This window comes from Theobroma cacao, chromosome 4 (genome assembly GCF_053813885.1).
Source record: "Theobroma cacao isolate CCN51 chromosome 4, ASM5381388v1, whole genome shotgun sequence".
Taxonomy (NCBI): Eukaryota; Viridiplantae; Streptophyta; class Magnoliopsida; order Malvales; family Malvaceae; genus Theobroma; species Theobroma cacao.
Genome location: NC_142642.1, coordinates 36,607,795 through 36,633,810, shown reverse-complemented (window position 1 = coordinate 36,633,810; position 26,016 = coordinate 36,607,795). Strand labels below are relative to the sequence as shown.

Below are 26,016 nucleotides of genomic sequence, written 5' to 3'. Positions count from 1 at the left end.
GAAAAAAATAAACTGTTTACTTTCACATTACCATAATAAGAAGGAAGCAGGAACTTTCCCATAAATTGAAAATTTTAACATAGGGTCTCCAGTATAAGCTCTTCACAGTTAAACATTAATTCGTTTTCGTATCTTTGCAAAACAAAACGCTCTTCTGACAATATAATATTTGTTACAGTGCACTTCTTATCTGAAAATGGCTTTCTACCTGTTCTTCCAGCCCGATGTAAATAATCGATAGCAGTTTTTGGCAGGTCAAAGTTGTATATATCAGTTGTTTCCGGCAGGTCAATCCCCCTAGCAGCTATATCTGTAGACACAAGGAGATGGCCGCCTCCTTGCCTCACTTCCTGTGTTTTCAAACAAATATTCAAACAGTTAGGCAGCTCTTTGAGGATGGACCGCAGGATATAGCCGAAGAGTGAAACAGTTTATCATTGCCTAGTAGGGAATCATGTAGTAAGAAGTAGCCTTTTGCATGCGTTGACACTTCCATGGTGCCTTGTAGTGCAGCAGTTTGTTCAATGTTTTTCAATAAAGGTATCATATAATTTACAGTAGCTAAATAAGTAACCCTTGCTATTAAGTTTCAATAGAAGAATAAGTCACTGGAACTAAAAGAATAAATAATCTTTGCTTACTTTGAATAGGTCATTAATATGCTACAAAGCAAAATCAAATATATTAATTAACAACAAATTCAGCTTTCTTTTATTTAGAGGGAATGGGAAAGGCCATGCATTCAATCATAGAGGAACTAAAGGACACTTACTGATAGTGAAGCTGCTCGTGAATTGAAATTCATGTTGTCCTCCAAAAGAATGATCTCTAAAGAACCTCCATATGAAGCCTTTAAAAAATCAATGATAAGAGTTGTTGAAGGAGCTTTCCCAGCCTTTTTTGACTTCTCAGACTGCATGAATGAGAGGGAAATAAATAGGAAATTATTAGAGAAGCATAGAATGATGAACCTAAGGTTTCTTAACATTCATATTGCAGCCAGCCAATTCTTTCCTACCTTTCCTTTCGTCATGATAGCAAATATGTAAAACTATATAAGCTATACATCTATTATACACGTATGCATGCTGGATCAGAGGTTTGGTCGGATCCAGAAGGTGCCATGATCATATCAAGAAGAAATCCTTCATTGAATATCATCTTGAGGCAAAGCATTCATAAAATGCTGAACCCCAAATTTCAAAATAGCAGCCAACCTATTTTCAGGATAATAACATATAATAATTGCATCATCTCAGAAATCAACACATGAAGAAGGATAAGCTGTGCGAACCTGCTCATTAACAAAAATAATACCAGACTCAGGCAGATCAGATTGTAATAAAGATAGTAATAGCCGATGTTTCTCTTTTCTACCACATATCTGTCAAGCATTTTAACATATGATCAGAATCAATCACTGTTCACAGACCGAGAGAAAGATGCCGTAGAGGACAATAACATTTGGTAAAACATTATCATAGTAAGTACACAGATTGAGTCCCATACTAAAATTTCCCTTACCACAAATCTATGAAGCAGGCATGATGGCATGGGCTTTACTGGATTGACATGGACATGAACCACATCCCCCTATAGGTTATACCAAAATGATTTTGCAAGTGAGAAAACCAAAAACAGCACTGTATTGAATGCCAACAAGATGACTTGAAAAGAACTGTTAACAAATTAACCTTTGTCCACTTCTGCTGTATACAGTCATGTAAAAATCGTCTATGCTGGGGGATGGATGCACTGGCAAAAACAGTCTGACGGTTGTTGCATGAAGAATATGATGTCAAAAGCTTCCGGATGGAACTAACTTGTTTTGAAGAATTGAATATAAAATCAACCTAGTAATATGAAATGTCATTCCATAAGAAAGAATATCAAAAGAAGGCATGCCAATTTAAGAAGCTTAGCAAATAAACAGAAACAAAAACACAAAAGAAGAGAGAGAGGGGTACTCCTAATAAACAATCAGTGACTGTACAAAACAGTCACCTAGAATGCAAAAATGTCTGTTTATTTGCCTAAAAGACTATATAAAACATAAATCACATAATTTAAGCAAAAATTTTATCCAAATGAAGACAACTGAAAGTCAATATTCTGATACTTTTAGTGACTTCATGGAAGATAACTTAAAGGCATAATAATAAGTTTCTCCAAAATTCCTACTGATATTTCCAGAATTCATTGAAAAATAAAAATGTCTTTTAAAATATGTATTTGGAATTTAAATGCAAAAGAAATAGCTTATAAGTAAGTCAACAACTAATCAACGGAGGAAAATGCCATTTTGTTTTAATTACCTCATCAACTACCAATATTCGCATAGAATCAAGCTTAAATATCTGCTTCTCAAGCATCTGGCTCAAACTTCCAATTGTCGCTACCACTATATTAGGTGGTTCTGCCTGAAAATTTAAAGATTAAAGGAAATAAATAAATAAAATTTGCGTTGAACATGACCAGGCCATCACTTTGGATATAGATTGCCACAATTTTTTGTACAAACAGAGGGAACTTTTCAGAATATTACCATATTAAGAGAACAGCTTAAGGAAAAGATATGTCATCAAACTTTACCAGAGGGCACTAAGTTGTTGGGCAATAAAACTTGAAAAGATTAAAAATGGGTAAGAACTGAGTTTCCATTCTTTACCAATTACTTATCAAATAGTTCCACATTGTGAAAACTCAGCTATTACTATTAGAAAATATTGTATTTTTAACTAATTTAGAACAGTGATAATGTTTTGCCACAATCCTGTAAATCTACATGGAACTTTATGAAACAAGAGGACAAGAAGAATGCAGGACCTTCAGCCAACTCTTATGTCTCCTCAACATTCCTCCATCTAAAAGCGCCATAACAGTATACGACTTCTGCTCCACTTCAGGGTCCATAGGCTTTGCAGCCAACATCCGTGCCACTTTCGTAACCTTTGATCATACAAAAAACACCAAAACTTCCATAACAATACTACCATATTCACCTTATATTATCCAATTTTCTAACTACTCATCTGTCCAAATTTTCTTGCAGAAACGAAATTGAACTTGAAATGTTAAAACAATCAAAATAAAATTCTTACTTGCATGCCAAGTTCCCTGGTGGGAACCACAATTAAAGCTTGCACAGCCGATCTTTTAGGGTTTATAACCGAATAAATCAACAATAGGTAAGTCAGCGTCTTCCCAGAACCTGTCTAGAGCACCACAAATAAGGCGTACATTAGCCTTATCAGCGCAGGAAAATCATTGTTCCTTTTAACATAGTTATTGAGAATTGGATTTTTATAAGCTCAACTAACTGAATTAAAAAAAATAAAATAAAATTTTATGATATGATATGAATATTGAAAAATATATACTATAATACTGATTGGGAAGAAAATCAACCTGAGCATGAAGAATGCAGTCGTTTCCAGAGAATAAAACAGGTAAAGCTTCCCTCTGTACGTCGGTCGGCATTACATACCCAAGCTCTTCCATCCTGAAATGCCACCGTATCTTCGGTAAAAACATACCAATATAATTTTAAGAAATTAACAAAACGGAAAATGCGGTGAAGCAGAAGCTTGCCTGCCCAGCACGTGGTCCGGCACGTGATCCTGGCAAATTTCACGAAGAGTTAAAGAATTACAATTCGTTTCAAGCTCTTTAGTTAGTGGAACCGAGTTGGAATTGTATGAAGAGAAGAGAGCTTTAGCTGAGAAGTTGGCTGAAGAAGAGAGATTGAGGTAACGGTTTCGAGGTTGGAGAAGGAAACGGCAAGTGGTTGGCTTTGGATACGGTGCCGTAATGGTCAGAGAGAGAAGCACAGTAGCTGACGTTGAAGAAGCCATTCTTTTTTGTCTCTGGCTTCGCTGCGAGTGAAGAGCAACGGTTTGGGAGATTGAATGATGATGATGAGGATTATAGACGAAAATAATAGTCTATCATCACAGGTTTTATGTTTGGGGCCAGGCGCTGATGTCATCTCATTGGACAGTCATTTGATGTTTTTTTCAGGTTAAATGTTTAAATTGGGATTAAAGGTTTGGATTTTTTTTTTAACTATGAGTTAAATATTTTAATTGTAATAATTAAGAATTAAATATTTTTTAATTTTTATAATTAATAATTAAGTTGACAGATAAATGAAGTATATAAAAAATCACATGAATTGATGACATGACAGTTTTAAAAAATGTAGTGTTACATACTATATTTTAAAATTTAATCACTAAATATCATGTTATAAATAATTGCTACACGTTAAAAATATAATTATTATACGTTATATTAAAAATTTAGTTAATATAAGTCATGTTAAAAATTTAATATTCACATCATGAATTAAAAACATTTAGTTTATAAGCGTCTGACACTTCTTACTTTAATCCTTAATTATAAAAAACTAAAAATGTTTAACTTTTAATTATTACAATTAAAATGTTTGACCCTTAATTTAAAAAATATCTAAATAATTATTCTCAATTTGAGCATTTATTTATTTATTTTTAAAGCTACCTTTCATTTTTAATTTTTTGAGCCATGAACAAAAGTCAGTGTTAAAGCTACTTTCAATGGCAGCCAAATTTCAATTTGATCCGTTCTTAAAGCAAAGTTGTATGAACAAAGCAGATAATGTAAAGAGAAGTTTGAAAGTGGATTCTCGACCTTTCGGTGGGATTAAAAAGGAGGTTGGTAGGTGGTAACATGCTTCCCTACCTTAGAAGCAATATGTAATTAAATGCCAATGAGAATTTCATTTTACTTAATACAAGTGATTTGCTATTCAAAAAAAAAAAATATACAAGTGATTTGATTTGAAGTTGGGCAATTTATTCAATTAGATAAGATTTAAATAACTTGTTGGTGAAAAAAGGAAAAAAAAAAAAGAGTGTAAAGTGAAATTGAGACTTTTTATTTTTATTTTTTACTTATTACTTGTGAAACTAAATTATTCAATCTATTTTATATATTTTTTAAAGATATTATGCTGTATTAAAATATTGGTACACCAAAATGTATTAAAAATTCTTGATTATCTTTTACAATGTTATTAAAATTTACTATAATTTTTGAATAATTAGAATACTATTACAAAAAGAGACTGATTAAGATAAAGGTAACATTATGAATTTTGAAATTTGAGTAATTAAATTATAAAGAGCAACAGTATAAGTATAATTTTTACTTTTTTTGAACTATTACTTAGAAACAAGTAATTAAATTACTAAATTAGTAACAACAAAATAATTTTCAAATAATATTTGATTCAATTTATTTGAAATAATACTTGCCAACATTCAATTTACCTGGCTACACTTCTAAGATATTATAATAGCAAAATTTTATAGTAAGTATATCTCACATCTCTATTGATTTTAGCATTTTTTTCTTTTCTATTCTATTGTTTGGTTTTCACCTTCTCCAATAAATCGAAAGGGAATAAAAAAAATGTTAAAAGATAATATATTTTTGTATTTTAAAATTTTAAAAAGGAATAAAAGAGATAAACTTTGATATCTCGAGTTTTTAGTTATCCTCACAAAACATAAGTAAAAAAATATTTAATTTCAAAATTTAAAACCATTTAATAGGTCTAATAATCCATTAACTATTAAGATATTAAAGACCTTTTTTTAATTTTCAAATGTAAATAATGGTCTCATGCAACTTTTAAAAATAACTCTTTGACTTTTATATATTGACCGTTAATATTTCTTTTCTAATGAGGTTAATTTACAATAATTTTTAAACTAACATATAAATCTTTTATAGATATATATATTTAAAAAGTTTTATATAAGATCTAAATATATTTTGTTTAGGCTTAAAGCATATATATTATATATAATATTATAATTAATAGATTTCATGTTCAATGATTGAAAATGTGAATAAAATTTGTGAGAAAAAAAAAAGAGAGAGTTGATTTTGACTGTGTAAGTATGATCCAATTTTATATAATTTACTTCTCAAATTGGAAAGAAAATCTATTAGTGAGAGAAAAAGAATGCGGAAATGGAAAGATTTTGATTTGTGTGAATTTAATTTAATGAAATTAAAAGCCGAAATCTGTAACAAGCCAGTCGAGAACAAATCGGAGCATCTTACCCTTGCGTAGAAAGAAGTGGAGTGTGAAACGGAAAACAGTATAATCTAAAAAAGTGAGAAATAATTAATCAGAATTAATTAATTAATTAATGATTACAGAGATTGGAAAAAGGTTATGTTGATTGATTCCATCGAAAATCAAACCGTCTGAATCGGTTTATCTTTTTCCCCTCCGCCTGCGTTTTCTGCCTTTTGCCTCTTTTTCAGTTTATTCTCAAAATAAAATTAAAATTCTTTTCTTTGACCACTTACTTTTCTCATCGGAAACCAAACACTGGCTTTTTCTAGGGTTCCTTGCTTCTTCCTTCTTCCGCATTCTCGATTCCTCTCTATCAAAACTCCGTTTCTCTTCTTTGCTCTGCCAAACACGTTTGGTTTCAATGGCGGATTTCACTTCCTCTCCTTCTGCTGCTGTTGATTCTTCTTGCTCCATGCTCGAGAAGCCGATCGCATTAATGGCTGCTTCATCATCGTCGCCACCGTCGTCGTCTTACGGAGGAGTACTTGACGATGGTTCCGAAGACGGTTGCAGTATCTGTCTCGAGCCTTTCTCTGCTCAAGACCCTGCCACTGTACTAATCATCACTCTTTCTCGTCTTATATACTTTTTTTTTCTTTTTTTTAATATATTTTGATTAACCAGTTCTGTTTACTTTTTGTTTGTTCAGTAATGATCGAGCTGGTTGATAATACTTTTTGTTGATCGTAGTTCTTTGAGATTTTGTCACTGTTTAATTAGCATTTTGGAACTACTGCTTAGTGATAATTTATTGTTTTCCTAAATCAATTATCTTAATTGATAACCAAATGATCCAAATAAATTGATCATCGAAGTGGAAGAGTTTGGTGGACTGTTCATATTAATTTTGTGAAACGTTATGATTTGTAGCATGCGAGATTGTAACATTGATTGCGATCAGTTTCTTACATTTTCAAAATTTTAAGATGGAAAGTGATCACTGATCTTTACTGTTCGATTCGATCTATTATTAGCTCAATTAACTTCGAAGAATGCTTTCGTTTTCCCCCAACTCTCGCCGTATATATACACACACACACACACAAACATATAGCAATCCTTTATGTGAGTGAAGGATATATGTCTTTTATATCTATTCTTTAGACGGCTTGATGTATGGACTCTATTTACCTCTCTCCTCTTTGGGGATATAATTTGCTCAAAAATATACATGGATTCAAGATGGATTTAATTTTTTATTACTAATTCTAATAGTGTGGGTGCTGGGTAATTGTTTAACATGCATATCATTTAGTTACTTTTTTTTTTTTAAGGAGAAATGCTTTACTATTAGTCCTAGTATTGAGAAGATGAATGCTAAATTACGTTCGAGTACTTTCACTTGTTTTCATCTCAATCTTCTGTAGAGTTGCATCTGGATGATGTTACTTATTTTATGTTATAGACTTATAGTACATGCCTTTTATCTGGTTTTGTTTGCACTCCTGCAGGTGGTTGTTTAAGGGATTAAACTTTCTTAACCCTTTTCTCTGTTTCAGGTTACCAGTTGTAGACATGAATACCATCTTCAATGCATTCTTGAATGGTAGGTGTCTCTCTCAGTTTTAGATTATACTTATCTAGGAAACATGGTTTCTTACATATTTGCCCAGGAATGCAATAATATAATAGTTCTATGTTTTTAATTCTGTCATTTCCTAATTGAACTTGTGTACCACTAGGTCACAGAGAAGCAAAGAGTGCCCAATATGTTGGCAATCGTTTGTCCTGAAAGATCCTGCCAGGTGTATAAGTTGTTAATTCCCATCCCTCCTCTCTAACTCTCTACATACATGCATTAAATTCATCAATTACTTATGAGTGGAAACCAACCAGCTAATCAGTGATTTTTTGTTTATATGCATGCATCTTTGCAGCCAAGAGCTTCTAGATACTGTCAGGATTGAAAGGCACTGCAGGTCAAGGAACCCTTCTCCTGCTGTTCTCATAGATTTTCATCATTTCCATGACGGTTTTGGTGCTGAGGAGGTGATTTATTTGGTTCCTTTTGAACCTTTATATTCATTTTTATGCTGAGTATTAAGCTCAACAAGAATATTTTAATGATAGCATGTTGTTTTGTTCTCAGGATGCATCTCATTCAGATGACTCAGACTTTGATGAACGCATTTTGCAGCATCTAGCTGCTGCTGCGAGCAGAGCTCGTTATGTTCGCAGAAGGGAAAGGCAAAGATCTTTTGGGCTTGACCCTTCTCAAGTTCTTTTTTTTACCTCTCCTGAACATATGCTGCACACACAGCAGACAAATCCAACTTCACCAGATGAATGCCAAAACTTAAGGTATGGGTTAAGTCAGCCTGATTCACTGGCTTCTGTCATACCAAATGTTGACCCTCCATTGCCTGTGAACCCATCTGTTGATGTGGTCTCTAGTTCTGCTGTCAGTGGAGATAAGGCTATCGATTCAAGGTAATTATTTTCTCTTGGATTCCTAGCCTGTTCTCAACTTGCTTATTGTAGTATGTCCCGTTGGAAGAACATCCTGAAAATTTGCTTCCAACATGGAACGCATGAGGTTTATATTATTCATGCTCTACAGATCTTATGCCGTGGCTCTCAGCTGTTTTCTATCAATTTTTTATGATGACCATGATAATAGCAGTTTGTTATCGTATTTTTATGTGCATCTCTAAATGGTATTTCTCTGAAGTATTCTTCTGTTTGTAGTGGTCATTGGTATTCACTTGCATTACTTTTTATACAACCTTTAAGTCCTTTGATCATTGTTCTTTGTTTTCTTCAGGCAGCCACAAGTGGATACTCCACATAGACCAAGCTCATCTGAAACATTCTCTTTCACAGAGTCTATCAAATCAAAATGGTCCATTGCTTCAGCCAGGTACTTGTGTTTCAATTCAGGTTTGTTTGAGACTGATAACTATGTGTTGCTAATGGCATGGATGTATTGTAACAGATACAAGGAATCTATTTCTAAAGGTACCAGAGGTCTGAAAGAGAAGCTTCTTGCTCGTAATAACTCTGTTAAGGAGCTCAGCAAGGGAGTGCAGCGGGAGATGAGTGCGGGGATTGCTGGCGTTGCAAAAATGATTGAACGTCTAGATATTGCTACGAAAAGACCTGGAGCTTCTATACCTGTTTCTGGTGGCACTGGCGGTACCTCAAACATTTTATTTAAGGGAAAGGGAGTGCAAGAAAATGTTATTGCTCAGGGTCTTAATAAGAACTGTGCGGAATTCAATCATGGTTTAAATTCAGAAGAACCATCTTATTCCTCTTGTACCATCCCAGGCAAAGTTGAAGTTTCTCGCACCCAGGTATGACCCACTTTTCTCAGAATGTCATTCCATCAACTCATTGCTGCTAATTAGTTGCTCATATGATCAAGCATAACCCAGCAATATTCTCTTAGGAAAGATGGCCGTTTTTAAATTGTCAAGACAGAGATCTTTTAAATCTGTATAATGCATTGAATTATTCCCATGATATTGGAAAAAAGTGGGTGGGGATGGGGTGGGTGAGCAACCAGCTTTTAAGAAAACCACTGGTTCGTTATGAAAATAAATTTTGCATTTGTTTTTGTGCTCCATCTGAATGCCGTTTTGTGGTCAATTTCTAAGACATAAGGAACATTGTATTGAAGTATAGACAAAATTTTGATATATTCAAAAGCATTCCGTAGTCAGGGATTTAATTTTGCGTGTAGCATTACTAATCATGATATTCTTGTCTTCCAGAGAGGACAATGATGCTGTTGATTATGTCATTGGCTGGTTGGTTGTGGCAGTTAACATTTTGTTTTGGAAGAGGCTATTTAATGCAAGTGATGTTACAGTGAGGAAACCAATTTGCCGGTTGGTTCGCGTCCTGCATTGCCTATATCTTGCAAAGATTCCCCAAGTTGGATGGTACATACACCATAAATTGTCCTGACACCAACATTTTCTTTTGTCATAAAACACTGGTAGGTGTAGTAAGAAAGCAAGAATTGTTAAAGCATTCATCTTCTCTCCTATTTGGTCTGTGCTGTTTGCATTCTGGTTTTACAGAGGAGTTTGACATTCAGCTTTTTCTGTTCTCTATTTATTCGGGCTATTTAATTTTAAAAAAATGCCTCTGTTTATGACGTTTAGGTATATTCTAAAATTGCATTCCTACCTTCTTTTTACCCTAGATTCTTACTTGGAGCAGCCCAGCAGAATTAAAAAGAAAGAAAGAAAGAAAGAAAGTGCAGCCTAATACCTTTTAAAGTCCAATTAGATCTTATCAGAGAAAGTGGAGGGTTTTGTGTGTGTGTGTGTGTGTTTTTTTTGGGTACATGTTAAAGAAAAGCGAGGTGGGAGTTGGAGGTGAAGAAACAGATCATATTGCTGGGCTAACTCTTTCTAGCATTGGGCTGAAGCTTATGCGTCCGGGCTTCAACCCAAAATGCAACTTAGCCGAACTTTAAAGAGAACGTCATAAATATTAAAATCAGAAACTTTTTATATGTTTTAGCCTACGTTTCTACCCAATATTTATCTAATTAAGTTAGATTGGATCCCACTTTTTATTTCCATCTGTCTCACGCATTAATCTTTTCGTTCTTTTACATGTTATTATCTAACATTATTCCTGCATATTATATAAGCCGTGGGCCTCCTATGAAAAAGTTCTACCTTGAATCGATTCTTTTTTCTCTTCTCTCATCTTTTTATGAACTTGCTTTTCTCGTTAAATTTCCAAAAAAATTGTTAATTTCTTCAATAGCTATATTAGCTTTGAGTGTCACTTCCAGTACTCCATATAAAAAAAAATTGATATTTAATCAATTTTCCATTTTTAAAGCAAGTGGAACCTGAAATGGGATTGGTATCTAATATAGAAGAACATGATCGTAATTCGTAAATGATCATGGCTTAGGAATTCTCAAATCTTTATTTCTTGTACATAAACCCGTATGTAAAGCACACTTCACACATTCACTATTGGACTTAGGCACCAACCAAGCCCCCGCAGTCCTACATTGTTTCCATTTTATTTAAACATGAAAAAAGTTCACACTCCCTCACACACATAGAGTACACGAGCTGGAATGCAGTTAATGATCAGGATCAAGTGTTGATGACCATCCCACCTGCAATACAAACAATACAATCAGCAATATGAGAATATGTTTAAACAAATATTCAACGTTCTATTTATTAAGCTGATCAGAAGATTGACCATTGGGATGGAGAAACTGGCCGCTGAAGTAGGAAGAGCATTGAGGGGATGCCAGGAACACGTAACACGGTGCAATTTCGTAGGGTTGTGCTGCCCTTCCCATGGGAACCTCACTCCCGAAGTTATTGATCATTTCCTCAGGCAAGGATGCTGATGGCAGTGGAGTCCAGGCAGGACCTGGGGCCACGCCGTTGACGCGGATTCCCTTCTTCACCAGCTGGAGAACCAGGCCACTGGTGAATGCCACAATGGCCACTTTTGTGGCGCAGTAGTCTAGCACTGTTGGATCCCCTGTGCAAGCATTGAGGGATGTCGTGTTGATAATAGCTTACCCTTCTTTCATGTACTTTCGAGCATGCCTGCCCACCAAATTTTAAGTGTTTCTATAGCATTTTGTTGGAGTGTCCAATGCAAGCAATCAAAGAGAGAGAGAGAGAGAGAGAGAGGATCCTTACCTACACATGAAGAACTGAGAGCAAGTGTTGGTTCTGAACACCCTGTCAAGCTGGGGCTCAGTAATTTCTTCAACTGTGTTGGTGAAATGCTGTTCAGCTGCATTGTTCACCAGAATATCGATCTTCCCGTACTATTCCACAGTTACGTCAATAACCCTCTTGCAGTTCTCATCATATCCAATATCAGCAGCTATGGCTAGAGGCTGTTTTGCGTCACTGGTCTTTGCTTCTTGTAGCATAAGAAGAGTATCATCCTTGTCCTTTTCCTCTTGGCCCTTAACATACGTGAAGGCCACGGTTGCACCTTCTAAAGCAAAATAGTAGCATACAGCTCTTCCTATTCCAGAGTCACCTCCAGTCACCAGTGCCACCTTTCCCTGCAGACATGAAAAATAAGAAACTAAATAAGTTATAACATCAGCATTTTCATGCAGGACTGCAAATTTCCTCTCCAGTAAGCTTACTCGGGGCTTGTTGGAAGGCTTGTATTCAGGGTTTATGGCCTGTGGAAGTGGCTTCATGACATGTTCTTTGCCTGGTTGTGTTTCTTGCTTCTTCAATAGAAACTTTTGCCCACTGCTTGCCATAAGTGACTGCAGAGTTTATTATCTATCTCAAAATGCTAGTACTATAAAGAAAAATAAGGCTTCGAAGCTGGAGAGAGCAGTGAACAAGTGACTGTGGATTGTGCGTGCAAAGTTTTTAACAGCATAACATTGTCAAGCAGTGAGACACGTGCTGTGATTTTGATGCATGACCCACATGGCCCCTGGGCCTATCTTATTGGTGGGTCAAGTGGACTCATGCAGTGTGCGGCGTAAACAGTGCCTGCTGCATACGTGTTAGGGAAGTTTTACCATATAATGAACAACTAAGAGGACACGTCTGTTTTTGATAGGGTATTAGCTTTGTCCATGGTGGAAGAGCTACATTTCTGAGGTCGGCATGGACCATGGAGTGGCCGGCATACCACCTCAATCTTCAGCATTGTCGTTTTTCCCTTTCCCTGTTTTGGATTTGAACAAGATTCATGTTTTCATTCACGTAATCGCATCACTATGTGGCTGAGTAGTAGACTATTGGCCGACTAAACGGTTGGCATTTTGTGGACATCTCAAAGTTGCACCAGGATACCACTAGCTAAACCTCCTAATCAATATCCCGAATTTGCTTTAGAGATCTAGAGTTTCATGGTATTAGAAAGAGAGGCTTGTCAAACTTATCATTTTCCACTTGTCCTTTCAGTTAGTTCTTGTGTTGCCTGGAAAATGCTGATGCCAAATGGCTTCGGAAGAGATACGTTGAAAATGTTGAGTGTTAGAATGTGGCATGGTAGTCCCCTAGTTGTGTTAGGATGCATTGATTGTGGAAAGGTTAAATGTTAATTCTACTTTGTAACAAATTCAATTGGAGAGGGAATTGACATAGTATTATACTAGTAGTAGTACTTTTTAAAGAAATTTCTGATAAATTAGGGATGGTTTTAAAGCAAAGAGAGCCGAATCAACAAAAATCAGAGAAGCTAAAAAAGATTGGGAATCACCTTCACTACTTTTCATATTATTATATATACGACAGTAACAACCATAGCCTTGTAAATCGGCATTGGCGAATGAAAAAACGATGAGGAAAAATAGTTAAGCATAGGTTTCCAAATATGGAATTCTATGCTTTACAATGGACATTCTAACGGCTATGAAAACGAAAGAACCAGATTCAAAAAACACGTGGCTTTTCAACCTTATAGAAACCAAGCAAAACGACAGAATTCTTAGGCGTTTAAGCCAACTTAAAACTAACAACCAAAACGACAAGACTTGGATTGATGAATGAATATATGATTGGAGGATTGAATAAATTCCATCCCCAGGAAATAAGACGTTAGTCCTAAGTCAGTCATTTCAAAGTCTTTTAGCATATGAGACTTAAACTCAGTTAGGTTTTCAGTCTTTGGACCAATGACAAGCAAATCATCAACATACAATGCTACTATCAATTTGACTATATCATTTACCTTCTTTATATAGAGAGTTGCTACAACAGTATTTCTGATGAATCCTTGGTTCAATAGATGATCATCCATTCTTTCATACCAAGCCCTTGGTGCCTATTTGAGGCCATATAGATGAGTCATCCGTTTCTTATAGACAAAGTTGCCAGCAATTTGATGGTGTCATGTCTGGCCACAGGTGCACAAGTTTCCAAGTAGTCTACACTATAAACTTGTGCTAAGCCTTTAACTACAAGTTTGGCTTTGTATTTGTTAATAGATCCATCTGGATTTAATTTGGTTCTGAAAACCCACTTAACACCTATGACATTGTGATTTTTAAGCCTGTCTACTAGTAACTAGGTCTTATTCTTCTTTATCATCATCATTTCACTTCCATTGCTTGTTTCCAATGCTCATCAGAAGCAGCTTCAACATAAAAACCAAGTTCAGTGATTGCCAAATGACACTTGGCATATATGTCTTCCAGACTCCTAGTTCCTCTCATAGGAATCTCATCCACATCATATGTGTTTAAGTCAAATTCATCTTATGGCAACATATTAGCAGCAATAATAGAATTCTTTGAACCTTCAACAGATTTCGATTCCCAATTTCACATCTTGTTCTCACCAAACACCACATCTTTACTTATAAATAACTATATATTTTTCACATCCAGGAGTTTATATCCTTTTGATATTTCACTATATCCAAGATGAATAGCTAAAAGAGACTTACTATCCACCTTGGTCCTTTTTGCATCTGGAATCTTGGCAAAGCATATGCATTCAAAGACTTTCATATGTTTGATTGAAGGTTTTGTATTGCACCAGGCTTCATGGGTGTTTTACCTACCAAGGCTTTAGTAAGTGTCAAATTTAGTAGATAGTTAGTAGTGTCAACTATTTCTGCCCACAATGACTTAGGCAACTTCTTTCTAAATAACAAGCACCTAGCCATTTCCATCAAGGTCCTGTTCTTCCTTTCTGACACATCATTCTCTTGAGAGCTCTATGAAATAGTCAGTTGATACACAATGCCAAACTTGCTTAAATAATCTTTGCTTAAATAATCTTCAAACTCCATAGCAGTATACTCAGTCCTATTATCACTCTTGAGCTTTTTTACAACCAAACTCATTTGATTTTCAACTAAAGCTTTAAACTTAGTGAACACACTTAAAGCATTAGATTTCATTTTCATGAAATATATCCAACAGAACCTTGTATTATCATTAATAAAAAGTATATAGTACTTACTTCCATTCAAGAATGGAGTCTTTATAGGTCCTTCAAGATCTGTATGCAGTAGTTGCAGTTTACATGTTGCATTTTAAACTCTAGTTTTTGGAAATGAGACTTTTCTTTGCTTCCCATACTGACACACTTCTCAAATTTTTTCATGATTGCCATGAAGGGCAAAGCATCAACCAAGTTATCAAAAGTCATCAACCTTAGTGAACCATAATTCACATGACCAAACCGTCTGTGCCACAATTCTGTATCAGTCAAGGTGCAACTGTAAGCAGTATGCTTAATTTTCATCCATTTAATGGGAAACATTTGTTTCTCATTCCTACTGTGAAGAGTTCTATTCCACCTGGATCCTTTACTGTGCAAGCCTTGTCTTTGAAGTTTAATTCAAAGGCTTCATCCACTAGCTGACCTACATTCAGTAAGTTTTGACTTACATCAGGAGCAAAATGAACATTTGCAACTGATTTGATTTCCCCAAATGTCTGCATTCCCACTGTACCAGTTCCAAAGATTAGCAACATATCACCATTTTCTATTTCCATTTGAGTTATAAAACTCTCATGCAAACTGATAAAATTTCCTTGCAACCAGTCAAGTAGTTTGAATAGCTACTGTCCAGCAACTAGATGTCTTTTTTCTCTTCATTATCTAACTTATTAGCCATAAACAGAACTTCATCTTCTACTTTAAGCTCTTCAACCACAACAACTTTCTCATCAGCATTCTTGCCCTTGCTTTTGCATACTTTTTTACATGTCCTTGCTGGTGACATTTCCTACATTTAACATTTGGTCTAAACGAGCAATACTTTTCCATATGATTTGTCTTTTTGCAGTGAGAACATGATGGAAATGATTTCCTATGATCCCCATTTCTTTTTTCATCAACTTTCTTCCCTTTATCTTTCTTGTCAACACCAGTCCTCCTAGAGTTACTGCTATTAGCCTTCAAATTTTTGGTTTTGGCAACTAGGGCATTTTCAGTGAGGCATTTTTGCCTAAAAGTTTTTCTTTGCTTTAACCCTTCTAGTGTATTGACTAACTCCTTCAAAGTCATCTGTCCAAGATCCCTAGAGTCCTCTAAATAAGATATCTTAAACTCATATCTCTTAGGTAATCCTACCAACATCTTATTAAGCAGCTTTTCTTCAGTCATCTTTTTACCCAACAGCCTAAGTTGATTTACTATTCCCATCATCTGACCAGGAAACTTTCTGATAGTCTCACTATCATCTATGGTTAACATCTCAAATTGCCTAATCAGATTGAAGACTTGAATTTTTCTAGTTTTGTCACTACCATGGAATTCTTCCTTTAAATGATCCCAGATTTCTTTTGGGTTATTTAAATACATTATCCTAGCAAAAATATCATTAGATACTACAGATTGTAAGCAGGATAGAGCTTTATACCTCTTTACCTTATCTTCTTCAAACTGTCTTATCAGAGCCAATGTTGATTGGCGTGCCTTTGCACTGGTTCTGTCCCGGTCTCCACCACCTCTCAGAGATTGAAGGCCTTAGGTTGGACTGCATCTTCATCGACTGGAACACATAATTTTCTCTAGTAAAAACTGAAAGAGCAAAGGTACTAAACCCAACTGTAGCCATGAATCACAATACAGAGAATAAAATCTAGAAATCGAAAAAGGGTGAGAACCAAATGAAAAATAGTCCTTTAAGATCAATTTAGAGCTTTGATACCATGAAGAAATTTATGATAAATCAAGGATGGTTTTAAAGCAAAGAGAGCCAAAACAACAAAAACCAGAGAAGCTAAAGGAAAAGATTGGGAAAAACAATTTGGGTGAAAAAACCACCTTCAGTACTTTTCATTTTAGTATATATATTATATATGATAGTAACAACCATAGCCTTGTAAACTGGCATCGGAGAATGGAAAAACGATGAGAAAAAATAGCTGAGGACAGTATTCTAGACATAGAAATATAGCTGCTTTACAACGGACATTTTAATGACTATGAAAACAAAAGAAACAGACTAAAAAAACACGTGGCTTTTCAGCTTACAAAAACCAAGCAACACGACACAATTCTTAGGCGTTTAAGCCAACTTAAAACAAACAACCAAAACAACAAGACTTTTTAAGTGTTTCAATCACTCATTAACTAAAGAAATAAACCGATACCGTTCCCTAGCTCCTTTCTTCCTTCAACAAGCTGTTGATTCACGCCCAATTTTTCTTTTTCTTCTTTACCAGCTAGAATCACTGAATTCTCAACACTTTTCTCCATTGCTCAAACAGGTAAAAATCTGTGTGCTTCAGGTTTTTCCAAAGTCTAAAAACTTAACAAACAACATCGTCGATGGAGGGTTCTTAAACCATAACTTCAGCTCATTTTACCCTTTTAAATCAATAGCTAAAAAGAAAACCAGTAACTGATAGTGATAGCTTCGTTTACTCGTTGGCCAAAGAAAAACCAAAAATAGCGGCCGTCATGCATCTGATGGCAGCACCATTGTTGGGCATTAAGGTGTCAAAATGGTCATACACGTATATCTGTCGAAGACTGGAGTTAGGAAAGTAAAGCATTAGCTACCTACAGGGAAAGTGTGGGGATCGGAAGTTAAAGAAACAAAACTACAAGCATCAAAACCAGAGAGGGAAAACCGTGTAGGAAGATGGAGGAGAAGCCCATTTGCCCAAGGAATTTGTTACAGCAAAATTGCCACATTTTTGATGCTTTCTCATATTGATGAGGTTGCATAATTTTTTTTCATTGATTTTGTAGTTAAACGCTTTATCAAAATCTGGTAATAGGAACTTAGCAGTACCGTTTGGAAACGGAGAGTAATCAGCAAACAGAACACTTAATTTTCCTAGCTTTTCAGCATCAGGCTATCAGCTTTCATCAACGTTTACATTCAATCGATTTCCATCCTTAATTAAAGCAATCGATTTTCATACTTAAGCAGGTGGAATCTATATTTTTTTTCCTCCGAATTTTCCTTGTACATCAACCCATATGATGTCCACAATTTCTTTTCTCTATATACGGAGCACATCCACACTACCTAACTTGGACTTCCAAGCCGCCCCAGTTCATGCATAGCTCACACTCATACACACAAGAAAACACCACTGCACCTCACATACATTCAAGCGTTGATCTGATCGTCACATTCCACCTTCAACATAAGCAAACAATACCATCGTCCATCAGTAATATTCAGATAAAAACATTACAGGTTTATACAGCATCAAAATGGAAATAGCGACGTAAAAAATAACATGGAGGACACAATTGACTGATGAGGAGACTAACCATTGAGATGGAAGAACTGGCCAGTGAAGTAGGAAGAGCATTGGAAGGATCCAAGAACACTAAAAGACGGTGCGATTTCGTAAGGTTGTGCTGCCCTTTCCATTTGAGCCTCACTCTCTAGGCTCTTGACCCAATCCACAGGCAAGGATGCCGGTTGCAGAGGGCTCCAGACGGGCTGGAGCTCCCTTCTCCACAAGTTTTGAGATCCAGACCCTTGGTGAATCCCACGATGGCTCCTTTGGTTTGCACCATAGCCAAGCTGTTTTGGACTACCAGTGTAGCCAAGGACTGGTGTTGTGTTCATAATGCAGCTTCCTTCTTCATGTGCTCAAGAGCGTGCCTGCACCAAATTTAATTCTTTGATTAATAAAAAAGGAAGTCTAGTCGTTTACGTACACTTGAAAAAAGAAGAGAAATATTGTTACCAAACGTTCTCTCAAACGCATTAAAACATTTGGTTCATTAATTAAAATATAATTTCTTACTTAAAAAGTAACGTTCGAATCCCTTTTCTCCAATTAAAAAAAAAAAATTCTTTCAAGCAAAAGTTAAGAAGCCGTACAATTTAAAATTTCTATTGTTAAATTAAAACGAGTTAAAGTTTAAATTGGATCGTAATAAGTCTTGGTTCATCCCTCAACTTGCAATTGATCAAAATAATGTATTATTTTAATCTAAGTTTAATTAATTAACTCTTAATTGATATTGATCTTTCCTAATTCTTCTACAACAACTTCAATAACCCTCCTACAGTTCTGATATGTGCGGCTATGGCTAAGGCGTCTTTGGCCTCACAGGTCTTTTCTTCTTGTAGCATTTGCAAAGTATCATCCTTGTCCCTGTTCTCTTGGCCCTTGACATACGTGAAGGCCAGGGTTGCAGCTTCTAAAGCAGAATGGTAGCATACAGATCTTCCTATTCCGGCGTCTCCTCCAGTAATCACCTGTGCCACCTTTCCATGCAGATTAGAATAGACAAGTATAAGAAACAAAAGAGAACAGATAAGGTCACCAATAATTCCATGCAAGACTGCTCTCTACTAAACGTACTTGGAGCTAGCTGGTTGGCTTGTATTGAGGATTTATGGCCTGTGGAGGTGGCCCATGGCATATTCCTTGCCTCGCTGTGGAGAGAGCTCTGAGCAAGTAAATATTGGTAAAGAAGAGAAGGCTGTTTATAGGCTAACAATCATGTGCAGTAATCTTGCCTTGGGCCTACCTTATTGGTGCGTCAGATTTCAGAGGTAGGGACTATGAAGCAGAACCCCAAACCTCAATCTTGAGCAAATATCGTCTTCCATTTCCTGCTTTGTACCATTTCCTGCTTTGGATTTGGATAAGATTCATGATTTCGTTCACGTAATCATATCTCAAATTGCCACCGAAAACGGTTTCCAGTATAATGATTGGGAAGATGTAGTAAGTATGGAATAGAAATAGTACTTTTCTTTTGTTCAAAACCTGACCATGTCTAGGGGTCTTAAACCATGATATCATGTCTCACAAACATACATACATACAACAACAACAACAACAACAAAAGGATTTCATGTCTCCCACCCTCATTCATTCAACAAATCATTTACCATCTTTTGCCAATAGCTAAAATAAATAGACATTCAAAGTTCAAATTCCATTTTTCTTTGGACTTTTCTTAAATGTACAGAAAAATATAAGGAAGAAAGACTAAACAAGTACATTAACTGCTGGGTTCATATCGAGATAGAACAAGACAATTCATTTCCAAAATAGCAGCAGTCATACAACTGATGACAGCACGATTCATGGGTATATCAAGGTATGAAAACAATTCAAAATGATCAAACATACATGATATTATATGCAGGAGATATGAAAAGGGAAATATTGGGGAACAGAGTTCAAAGAAACACAACCACAAGCATAAAAACGAGAGGACACCTCTTATTGATCTCTCAACCAAATTCAATCAGATTTTCTCACAATATGTGCAGAGAACTTGTTTCCAAGCAGAAATTAAGCCATGGGGACACCCCAGGATAAGATTGAAAACTTCAGTAAAGTAGTAGTGAATTTTTATGCCAACAAGTAACTAGCATAATATAGAAAGTGCCGGTGCAGAGTGGCAACATGATTCTATAACATCTTTATATCTGTTCCAAAATAACCTCTGCGCCAGAAACCTTGAAGTCAGATGGGGCCTCCTCTACGTTAAGAGCTTTAACCTTTCCATCAACTACGTATGCTGACCATCTACATAAAAACCAACAATATTCTTAGTAGCTGATAAAAATCTGAAACCTTAGCAATGAAATGATAAATAGAGGCAGCAGTTTGTTGTTCTGAAGAATGTTCAAAACCAAAGCCCTGGACAAAGTCATATATTCAACATGGTCTGACGCATCTCCATTATTATACGAGGAGTGGAAAGTCATAGCTGTTTCCTTGATATATATATATATATATATAATTCTAAGGACAAGAGCATAGTGCTAGAAGTACCTTTCAGAGCGAGGCCCAAGCAAAGCAGCAGAGAGATCTTTCTCTAATTCTAGGCTCTTGTGGAAGCTTCCATCAAAGTCCCCATAGAATTCAATCTGTAAAGGGAAAAAGGATAGAGAAGGAGAAAAGAAAAGAAAGAGAGAGAAAAAGGTAAAGTAGGGGGTTGGGAGATGTTGCTTACACCCACATTAATGCACTTCAAAGGAGAAAAGAATCTTAACAACATATCGTCAAGTCCAAATTTTATTAATCACCAGTAGACTAGTCTGTTTAATTTACAAAATTACAATAACTAATTTGCGGGAAATACACTAATAGCAATAAATTAGGTTCGTTTACTTGTTATTTGGCCAGCCAAAACCATTGTTTGCTCATCTGCTTTCTTTCAGTACCCCTAGTAACCAAACAGAGGTGATAGAATTTATGTTTTTTTTTTTTCCAGCTAGGAAATTTCAGGATTGACTTATTACATGCACAAATTACTATTTGCCACTACTTTAGTAAAGTTGAAGATCTTACAAAACTAGTGGTTCATGAGCTTGTGGTCATAAATTTATGGGACAAAAGAATGAGTATCTTCCTAGACAGCAGAGAAATCATGAGATCTCCACAGATCCCTAGATAACAATTGAGAAAGAAAGCCAGCTAAAGAAAAATGAATATGACAAATCCAAATTGCAGAGCACCAATATCACGCATCAACAATCAACTGAACAATATAAGGAGGAATTCGTAGAATGTACAGGTGTTAGCATACATTATTATGTTGAAATGACTTACCGCATCTTTAGCTTGAAGCTTGTCTGCCCAGGCATTCATGGTATACGGATCATTAACAGCAACACAAATGACAGAATCAATTCCTTTAGCCTTGAACTTATCAACGTTCTTTTTGTAACTAGGCACATGCTGCTGCGAACAAACCCCAGTGTATGCTCCCTACAAAATGTCAAAACAGTATAAACCCTAACTTCATAGAATTGCCATTCTAAACAAAAACAACAAACTAACAAAGCAAATAGATCCACATTCCACTTTAGGTATTGGTTAAATTGTCTTTGGTTAACTATTTGGTAAGACTTACACATCTGAAAACGTTCAGGATTTTCAGTCCTGCTCTCAACATAAACTAATCAGTCCACCACCATTTTCTGCTTCATAAAAATTCATTCACAGAATATATTTTAAATTAGGTATATAGTACCGCAACCAATCCTTCATTATCGCCTCATTGAAAATAATCAATATAACAATCCTCCAGAATTAATTAATATACGTCTCAAAAAATCATAGAAATCATTATAACTTGTTATGCCTCCCGAATTGTTCTGAACATGTCAAGCTTCGATTTTTCCAACACATTCCCATTAAAATCAAATTCCATTTCTCATTTCCATGCGAAGTGACAAAATTATAGCAAGTCAAATTACCAAAAGCAAGTTATATGCTTATAAAGAAAAAAATTGTAATCGAATAAAAACCAACTTACAGGCAGTCCAAAGACGACGACTTTCTTGCCCTGAAATGCAATTTTTTTTTAAAAAAAAAAGTTACTCCATGCATAATGGTATAAAATAATTTAAAAAAAATGATTTGTTAATAGAAAAAGTAAACTCAAACCGTGAAAATATCTTTGAGAGGAGTAGTAGAGAAGTTAGATGAGACGCCTTCATCCCAGCTTCGAGCTTTCTGGAGGCAAACACCGGGTGCGGCATTCACTATGTCAGTCCCCGCTGCAACCGACGCGTAGCTTCTTCTTGACGCTCCGGTTAGCAGACTTTCCAGCCTTGATTTTATAGCAGATGAAGTTACTCGCTTTAGAATTGTTGAAGCCATCGGCTTACGCTGGGGTTGTTCGTACCGGATTCTTTGCCTGCTTACTTGCTTGGTCGCTCTCGCCCTGGTTCGGCTTGGCCTTCCCACAGATTCTGGAAATGGTGGAAGATTTCCTACAATGGGTTTTGCAAATGGGTCGGTCCTAACAGGCTTTAAAGTGTTGGGTTAATAAGATACTGGGCCCATTATCTAAGCAAAGTTGACGTCTAGTTCCAATCTATGAAAAGTCGGGAGATTCGGGAACAAGACAAGACATTTCTAAAGGTCAGACCCTATTCGGTTCCGATTCTCAAGTCTCTTTTAAATCAGAAAGAAACAATTGGAAAATTTGAAAGCCTCCTCAATCTAAAGCTTCTGTAGCAACATCTCTGGTTGATACCTTAAAGCTTAGGGTGTTGCCCATGAATTTGTCAACAGGTTGTTTTGCCATATCTGGGGCCTGAATGTGAGCAGTTTAGCTAGTTCAAAATTGTTGTTCATTTTCGTTTTGTTAATTGGTTCTGCTTTTCCTGCTGACTTCACTGAAAATTTGATCCTTTCAATATACTTTTTTGTTAAAAGGTCATATATTCGTACCATAACCATGCTTGCCAGTTCAAATAAGAGGGATTAGATACTAAGTAAATAAATGTTTACGAAGGTTCATCAGAGCGTTGTCAATCATTACTCGGCAATTCTTGAGAACAGAGTAGATTTGCTCTTCTGATCACATTTAGTTCTTATATAAACTGCAGCTTTGTCATGCAGACTGTTACATGATGGATGGAGCTTTACATTACTCCGGAATTTAGCTACCTTTCCATATGGGCAACAAACTTATTATTTTGAGGGTATCTAATCAAAAAAGTCAACATCGAATTGGTGTAATGACAGACACCTGGAGAGTTCACAGAGCTTCAAGATCGAATGTCGAATGCCGAAACTTGTTATTTTTTTTTTTTGAAAGAAACATCCATGAGGCCTGAAAGAGTAAATTACAGCCGCCAGAAGAAGCAATACTGATCCATATCAAGCAACAAAGAACTCTAGGCCCCTGAAATCAATTAAAAGAAAAAGGAACTCTTTATCACAATATTACTAAGACTTACCTCTGATAGTTTTGACACAAGACAAATGTGCGATCATGAATGGAAACAGCATCCAAAGGAATAGTCAAGCTCTCCGAAAGAAAAGATTACATTGCCCCATGTCAAGTTGGAATCATTTAAGAGATGCTTTTGACATAAGCCCAAATACTAAACCCCAGTTTCGACCCCTTACTAGCAATTCTAAGTATCATTACTGGAATCTTGACAAAAATGTAAAAGGCACACCAGCCATATCAATACCCACGCATAAAAAGTGTTTTTATAACGTATAGCGTACTTTCTTTTTGTCTGTGCATGCCACTTTCTTATGGTCCTGTACCAGTTCCACAGGTAAAACAAAACTACAAGACGTGATATACCAGCAAGAGCCACCTCGAGGAATGCCATCAAGAAAGATCTCTGAGGGGATACACCGGGAGTAGCGAAGGCTAGTGGGTACCCAATTAAGTTGCAGGGGATGATAAAACTTCCAGATTTGATACCCTCTAAAGTTTTCTTGGCAACTTCATCAGCTTTCATTGGAACAGGAGAGCCAATTATGATTTTGGTGAGTTCTGGCATTGTGCTCTTTGCTGCAATTGGTCAGCTTTCAATAATTAAATGCATCTGTCTGTTATGTAACTAAAATGTGCTAATCCCTATAGTTAACTCGTAGCAGAGATGGTTAAAAGAATGCCAAATTGACAGTTACACATTCAGAGCAAAATGGGCAAAGAAATATATATAAGGATGAACAATCTAGCTATCAATTGCCAACGTACTTACAATTTGTCGAAAATTCCATTTCAGGGTCTCAAACCTTTTTTAAGATTAGGAGTTTCAGTGTCTGGAGGGAACATTAAAGAGACATGAATATTATCCTCGATGACCTTCTGTTGCAATGCTTCGGCCAATCCTCGGAGACCAAAATTACTCGCTGAATAAGCCGTGTAACCATAAATACCTACCTATTTTATCACATTATACGTTATAAAAATCAATTAATGACAGCAAAAGGGAAATCCTTCAAACATAAGCGTGATTGAATATATTAAAACGCAGACCTGGGCGGCCTGTGACGCCATAAGAGCGATGGAGGCAGGCCCCCTATCCTTCCTATCCTTCATCAGCGGCAAAGCAGCTTTGATGACATTAAAACTCCCAATCAGATTCACATCTAGTATGTAGTTGACCACATCCAGTCCCTGCTTCTCCAGCTTGTCATGCTCATACACGCCATGGTTAACGACTAGAACATCAATGGGGCCAGCATCATTGACTGCACGCTGAACGGCATTGCTGTCACGAGCATCAGCAGAGAAGATCGATACGTCAAGCGCTCCAGAGGCAAGGCGGATAGATTGCCTGGCCTCCTCAAGCTTTTCAAGGTTACGGGCCATGATGGAGACACGAGCTCCTTCAGAGGCAGCTCGTTTGGCAATGGCTAGGCCAATGCCACTCGACCCGCCTGTTATGAACACATGGCGGTCCTTGATAGGTACTTTGACTGGACGAGGCCGGGCAATGAAGTAGAGGAGGAGGAGAAGGAAAGGTAGAATGACAAGCATGAAGAGTACCATTGAAAATGGTTGGTAATAAGGGAGATTTATCCCAGCTTAATGTTAAGGGTGAAGATTGATTAACGTACTCCAGAATTTGAGAATTTATAGATGCTAAACATTGATTATAGTGTTATCCTTTTGTACAATTTGCTTATGAAATCAATATGAATATCGTCATTGATGCTTTAAGGATAAGGAACCATTATCGTCAGTTCAAAAATAAAATAAATAATCGTACAACTACTCCAAGAGATTGATTCTATCCAAATAAAATAGAGCTGCATTATTCAATGTTTTGTTAGTATTATGAAAGATTAAATCCTCAAAATTATAATATGTTATAAATCATATATATCTTTAATATATAATATACCCACCGAATACATTCACGTACAATCATTCAATTAATTAATGCAACAGACTTCCGAAAGATAAGGCATTGTTGTCAAGAGTGTTTAATGTATGAACTAATGTCTGGTCCAATCAATTGTGACATTTACTTGTAGTACTAATTTTGAAAATTTTATTTTATGGAAGAAGTAAAACAAGTAAAAATAACATGATTATATATTTTTAATTAAATAATGCACCGAAGTCAGGCTACATTTGTCTATTGCCATACCCATCCTAGGCCTTGACACAATTGGAAAAACTTTCAGCAATTTTAAGTATGAACATTAGGAGATAGGAGTTAAGATAACTAAGCAACTGGTGAAGCCTAAGATTTATAGGAAAAAAAAAAAAAGATGCCCATGCCAGTATCTT

The 26,016-nt window shown here is 36.0% G+C and overlaps 6 protein-coding genes, 1 long non-coding RNA gene and 1 pseudogene across 9 annotated transcripts; 1 reads left to right on the top strand and 7 right to left on the bottom strand.

Moving 5' to 3' along the window:
• Positions 1-38: 38 nt before the first annotated feature.
• Positions 39-3,933, bottom strand: LOC18602925 (P-loop containing nucleoside triphosphate hydrolases superfamily protein). Of its 2 annotated transcripts, XM_007034594.3 has the most exons (10): positions 3,592-3,933; positions 3,409-3,502; positions 3,102-3,215; positions 2,827-2,949; positions 2,316-2,420; positions 1,695-1,853; positions 1,525-1,593; positions 1,295-1,384; positions 773-913; positions 39-350 (listed from the first exon to the last, which is right to left on the bottom strand). In XM_007034594.3, exons 1-10 carry the CDS (start codon positions 3,852-3,854, stop codon positions 75-77), a joined length of 1,434 nt encoding a protein of 477 aa, XP_007034656.3. In that variant the 5' UTR covers positions 3,855-3,933; the 3' UTR covers positions 39-74. The 2 variants fall into 2 exon arrangements, with proteins under 2 accessions (XP_007034656.3, XP_017975420.2); XM_018119931.2 differs by lacking the exon at positions 1,295-1,384.
• A 2,305-nt stretch (positions 3,934-6,238) lies between these two features.
• RHF1A (RING-H2 group F1A) lies at positions 6,239-10,244 on the top strand. The gene is made up of 8 exons (XM_007034591.3): positions 6,239-6,686; positions 7,633-7,679; positions 7,816-7,878; positions 8,011-8,122; positions 8,223-8,563; positions 8,898-8,993; positions 9,069-9,429; positions 9,850-10,244. The coding sequence occupies exons 1-8, from the start codon at positions 6,495-6,497 to the stop codon at positions 9,859-9,861; spliced, it is 1,224 nt and encodes a 407-aa protein (XP_007034653.3). The 5' UTR covers positions 6,239-6,494; the 3' UTR covers positions 9,862-10,244.
• Positions 10,245-11,006: 762 nt separating this feature from the next.
• LOC18602923 (glucose and ribitol dehydrogenase-like) lies at positions 11,007-12,374 on the bottom strand. Its single transcript, XM_088805686.1, has 4 exons — positions 12,237-12,374; positions 11,773-12,149; positions 11,318-11,676; positions 11,007-11,228 (listed from the first exon to the last, which is right to left on the bottom strand). Exons 1-2 carry the CDS (start codon positions 12,357-12,359, stop codon positions 11,904-11,906), a joined length of 369 nt encoding a protein of 122 aa, XP_088661812.1. The 5' UTR covers positions 12,360-12,374; the 3' UTR covers positions 11,007-11,228; positions 11,318-11,676; positions 11,773-11,903.
• LOC148763360 (NADPH-dependent aldehyde reductase 1, chloroplastic pseudogene) lies at positions 11,150-11,875 on the bottom strand (annotated as a pseudogene).
• Positions 12,375-15,305: 2,931 nt separating the features above from the next.
• On the bottom strand, positions 15,306-16,266 carry LOC148763359 (uncharacterized). Its single transcript, XM_088805792.1, has 3 exons — positions 15,910-16,266; positions 15,675-15,796; positions 15,306-15,588 (listed from the first exon to the last, which is right to left on the bottom strand). The coding sequence occupies exons 1-3, from the start codon at positions 16,264-16,266 to the stop codon at positions 15,306-15,308; spliced, it is 762 nt and encodes a 253-aa protein (XP_088661918.1).
• A 1,566-nt stretch (positions 16,267-17,832) lies between these two features.
• On the bottom strand, positions 17,833-19,332 carry LOC18602922 (uncharacterized). The gene is made up of 3 exons (XR_016025969.1): positions 19,102-19,332; positions 18,307-18,646; positions 17,833-18,169 (listed from the first exon to the last, which is right to left on the bottom strand). It is a non-coding gene; the product is annotated as an uncharacterized LOC18602922 (long non-coding RNA).
• An 872-nt stretch (positions 19,333-20,204) lies between these two features.
• On the bottom strand, positions 20,205-22,755 carry PRXIIF (peroxiredoxin IIF). Its single transcript, XM_007034588.3, has 5 exons — positions 22,407-22,755; positions 22,276-22,305; positions 21,567-21,725; positions 20,787-20,881; positions 20,205-20,537 (listed from the first exon to the last, which is right to left on the bottom strand). Exons 1-5 carry the CDS (start codon positions 22,620-22,622, stop codon positions 20,432-20,434), a joined length of 606 nt encoding a protein of 201 aa, XP_007034650.3. The 5' UTR covers positions 22,623-22,755; the 3' UTR covers positions 20,205-20,431.
• Positions 22,756-23,236: 481 nt separating this feature from the next.
• LOC18602920 (3-dehydrosphinganine reductase TSC10A-like) lies at positions 23,237-25,305 on the bottom strand. 2 transcript variants are annotated; one of them, XM_088805880.1, is made up of 4 exons: positions 24,754-25,305; positions 24,510-24,657; positions 23,988-24,282; positions 23,237-23,655 (listed from the first exon to the last, which is right to left on the bottom strand). In XM_088805880.1, the coding sequence occupies exons 1-4, from the start codon at positions 25,267-25,269 to the stop codon at positions 23,631-23,633; spliced, it is 984 nt and encodes a 327-aa protein (XP_088662006.1). In that variant the 5' UTR covers positions 25,270-25,305; the 3' UTR covers positions 23,237-23,630. The 2 variants fall into 2 exon arrangements, with proteins under 2 accessions (XP_088662006.1, XP_017974602.2); XM_018119113.2 differs by having other exon boundaries at positions 23,237-24,282.
• Between the last annotated feature and the right edge of the window lie 711 nt (positions 25,306-26,016).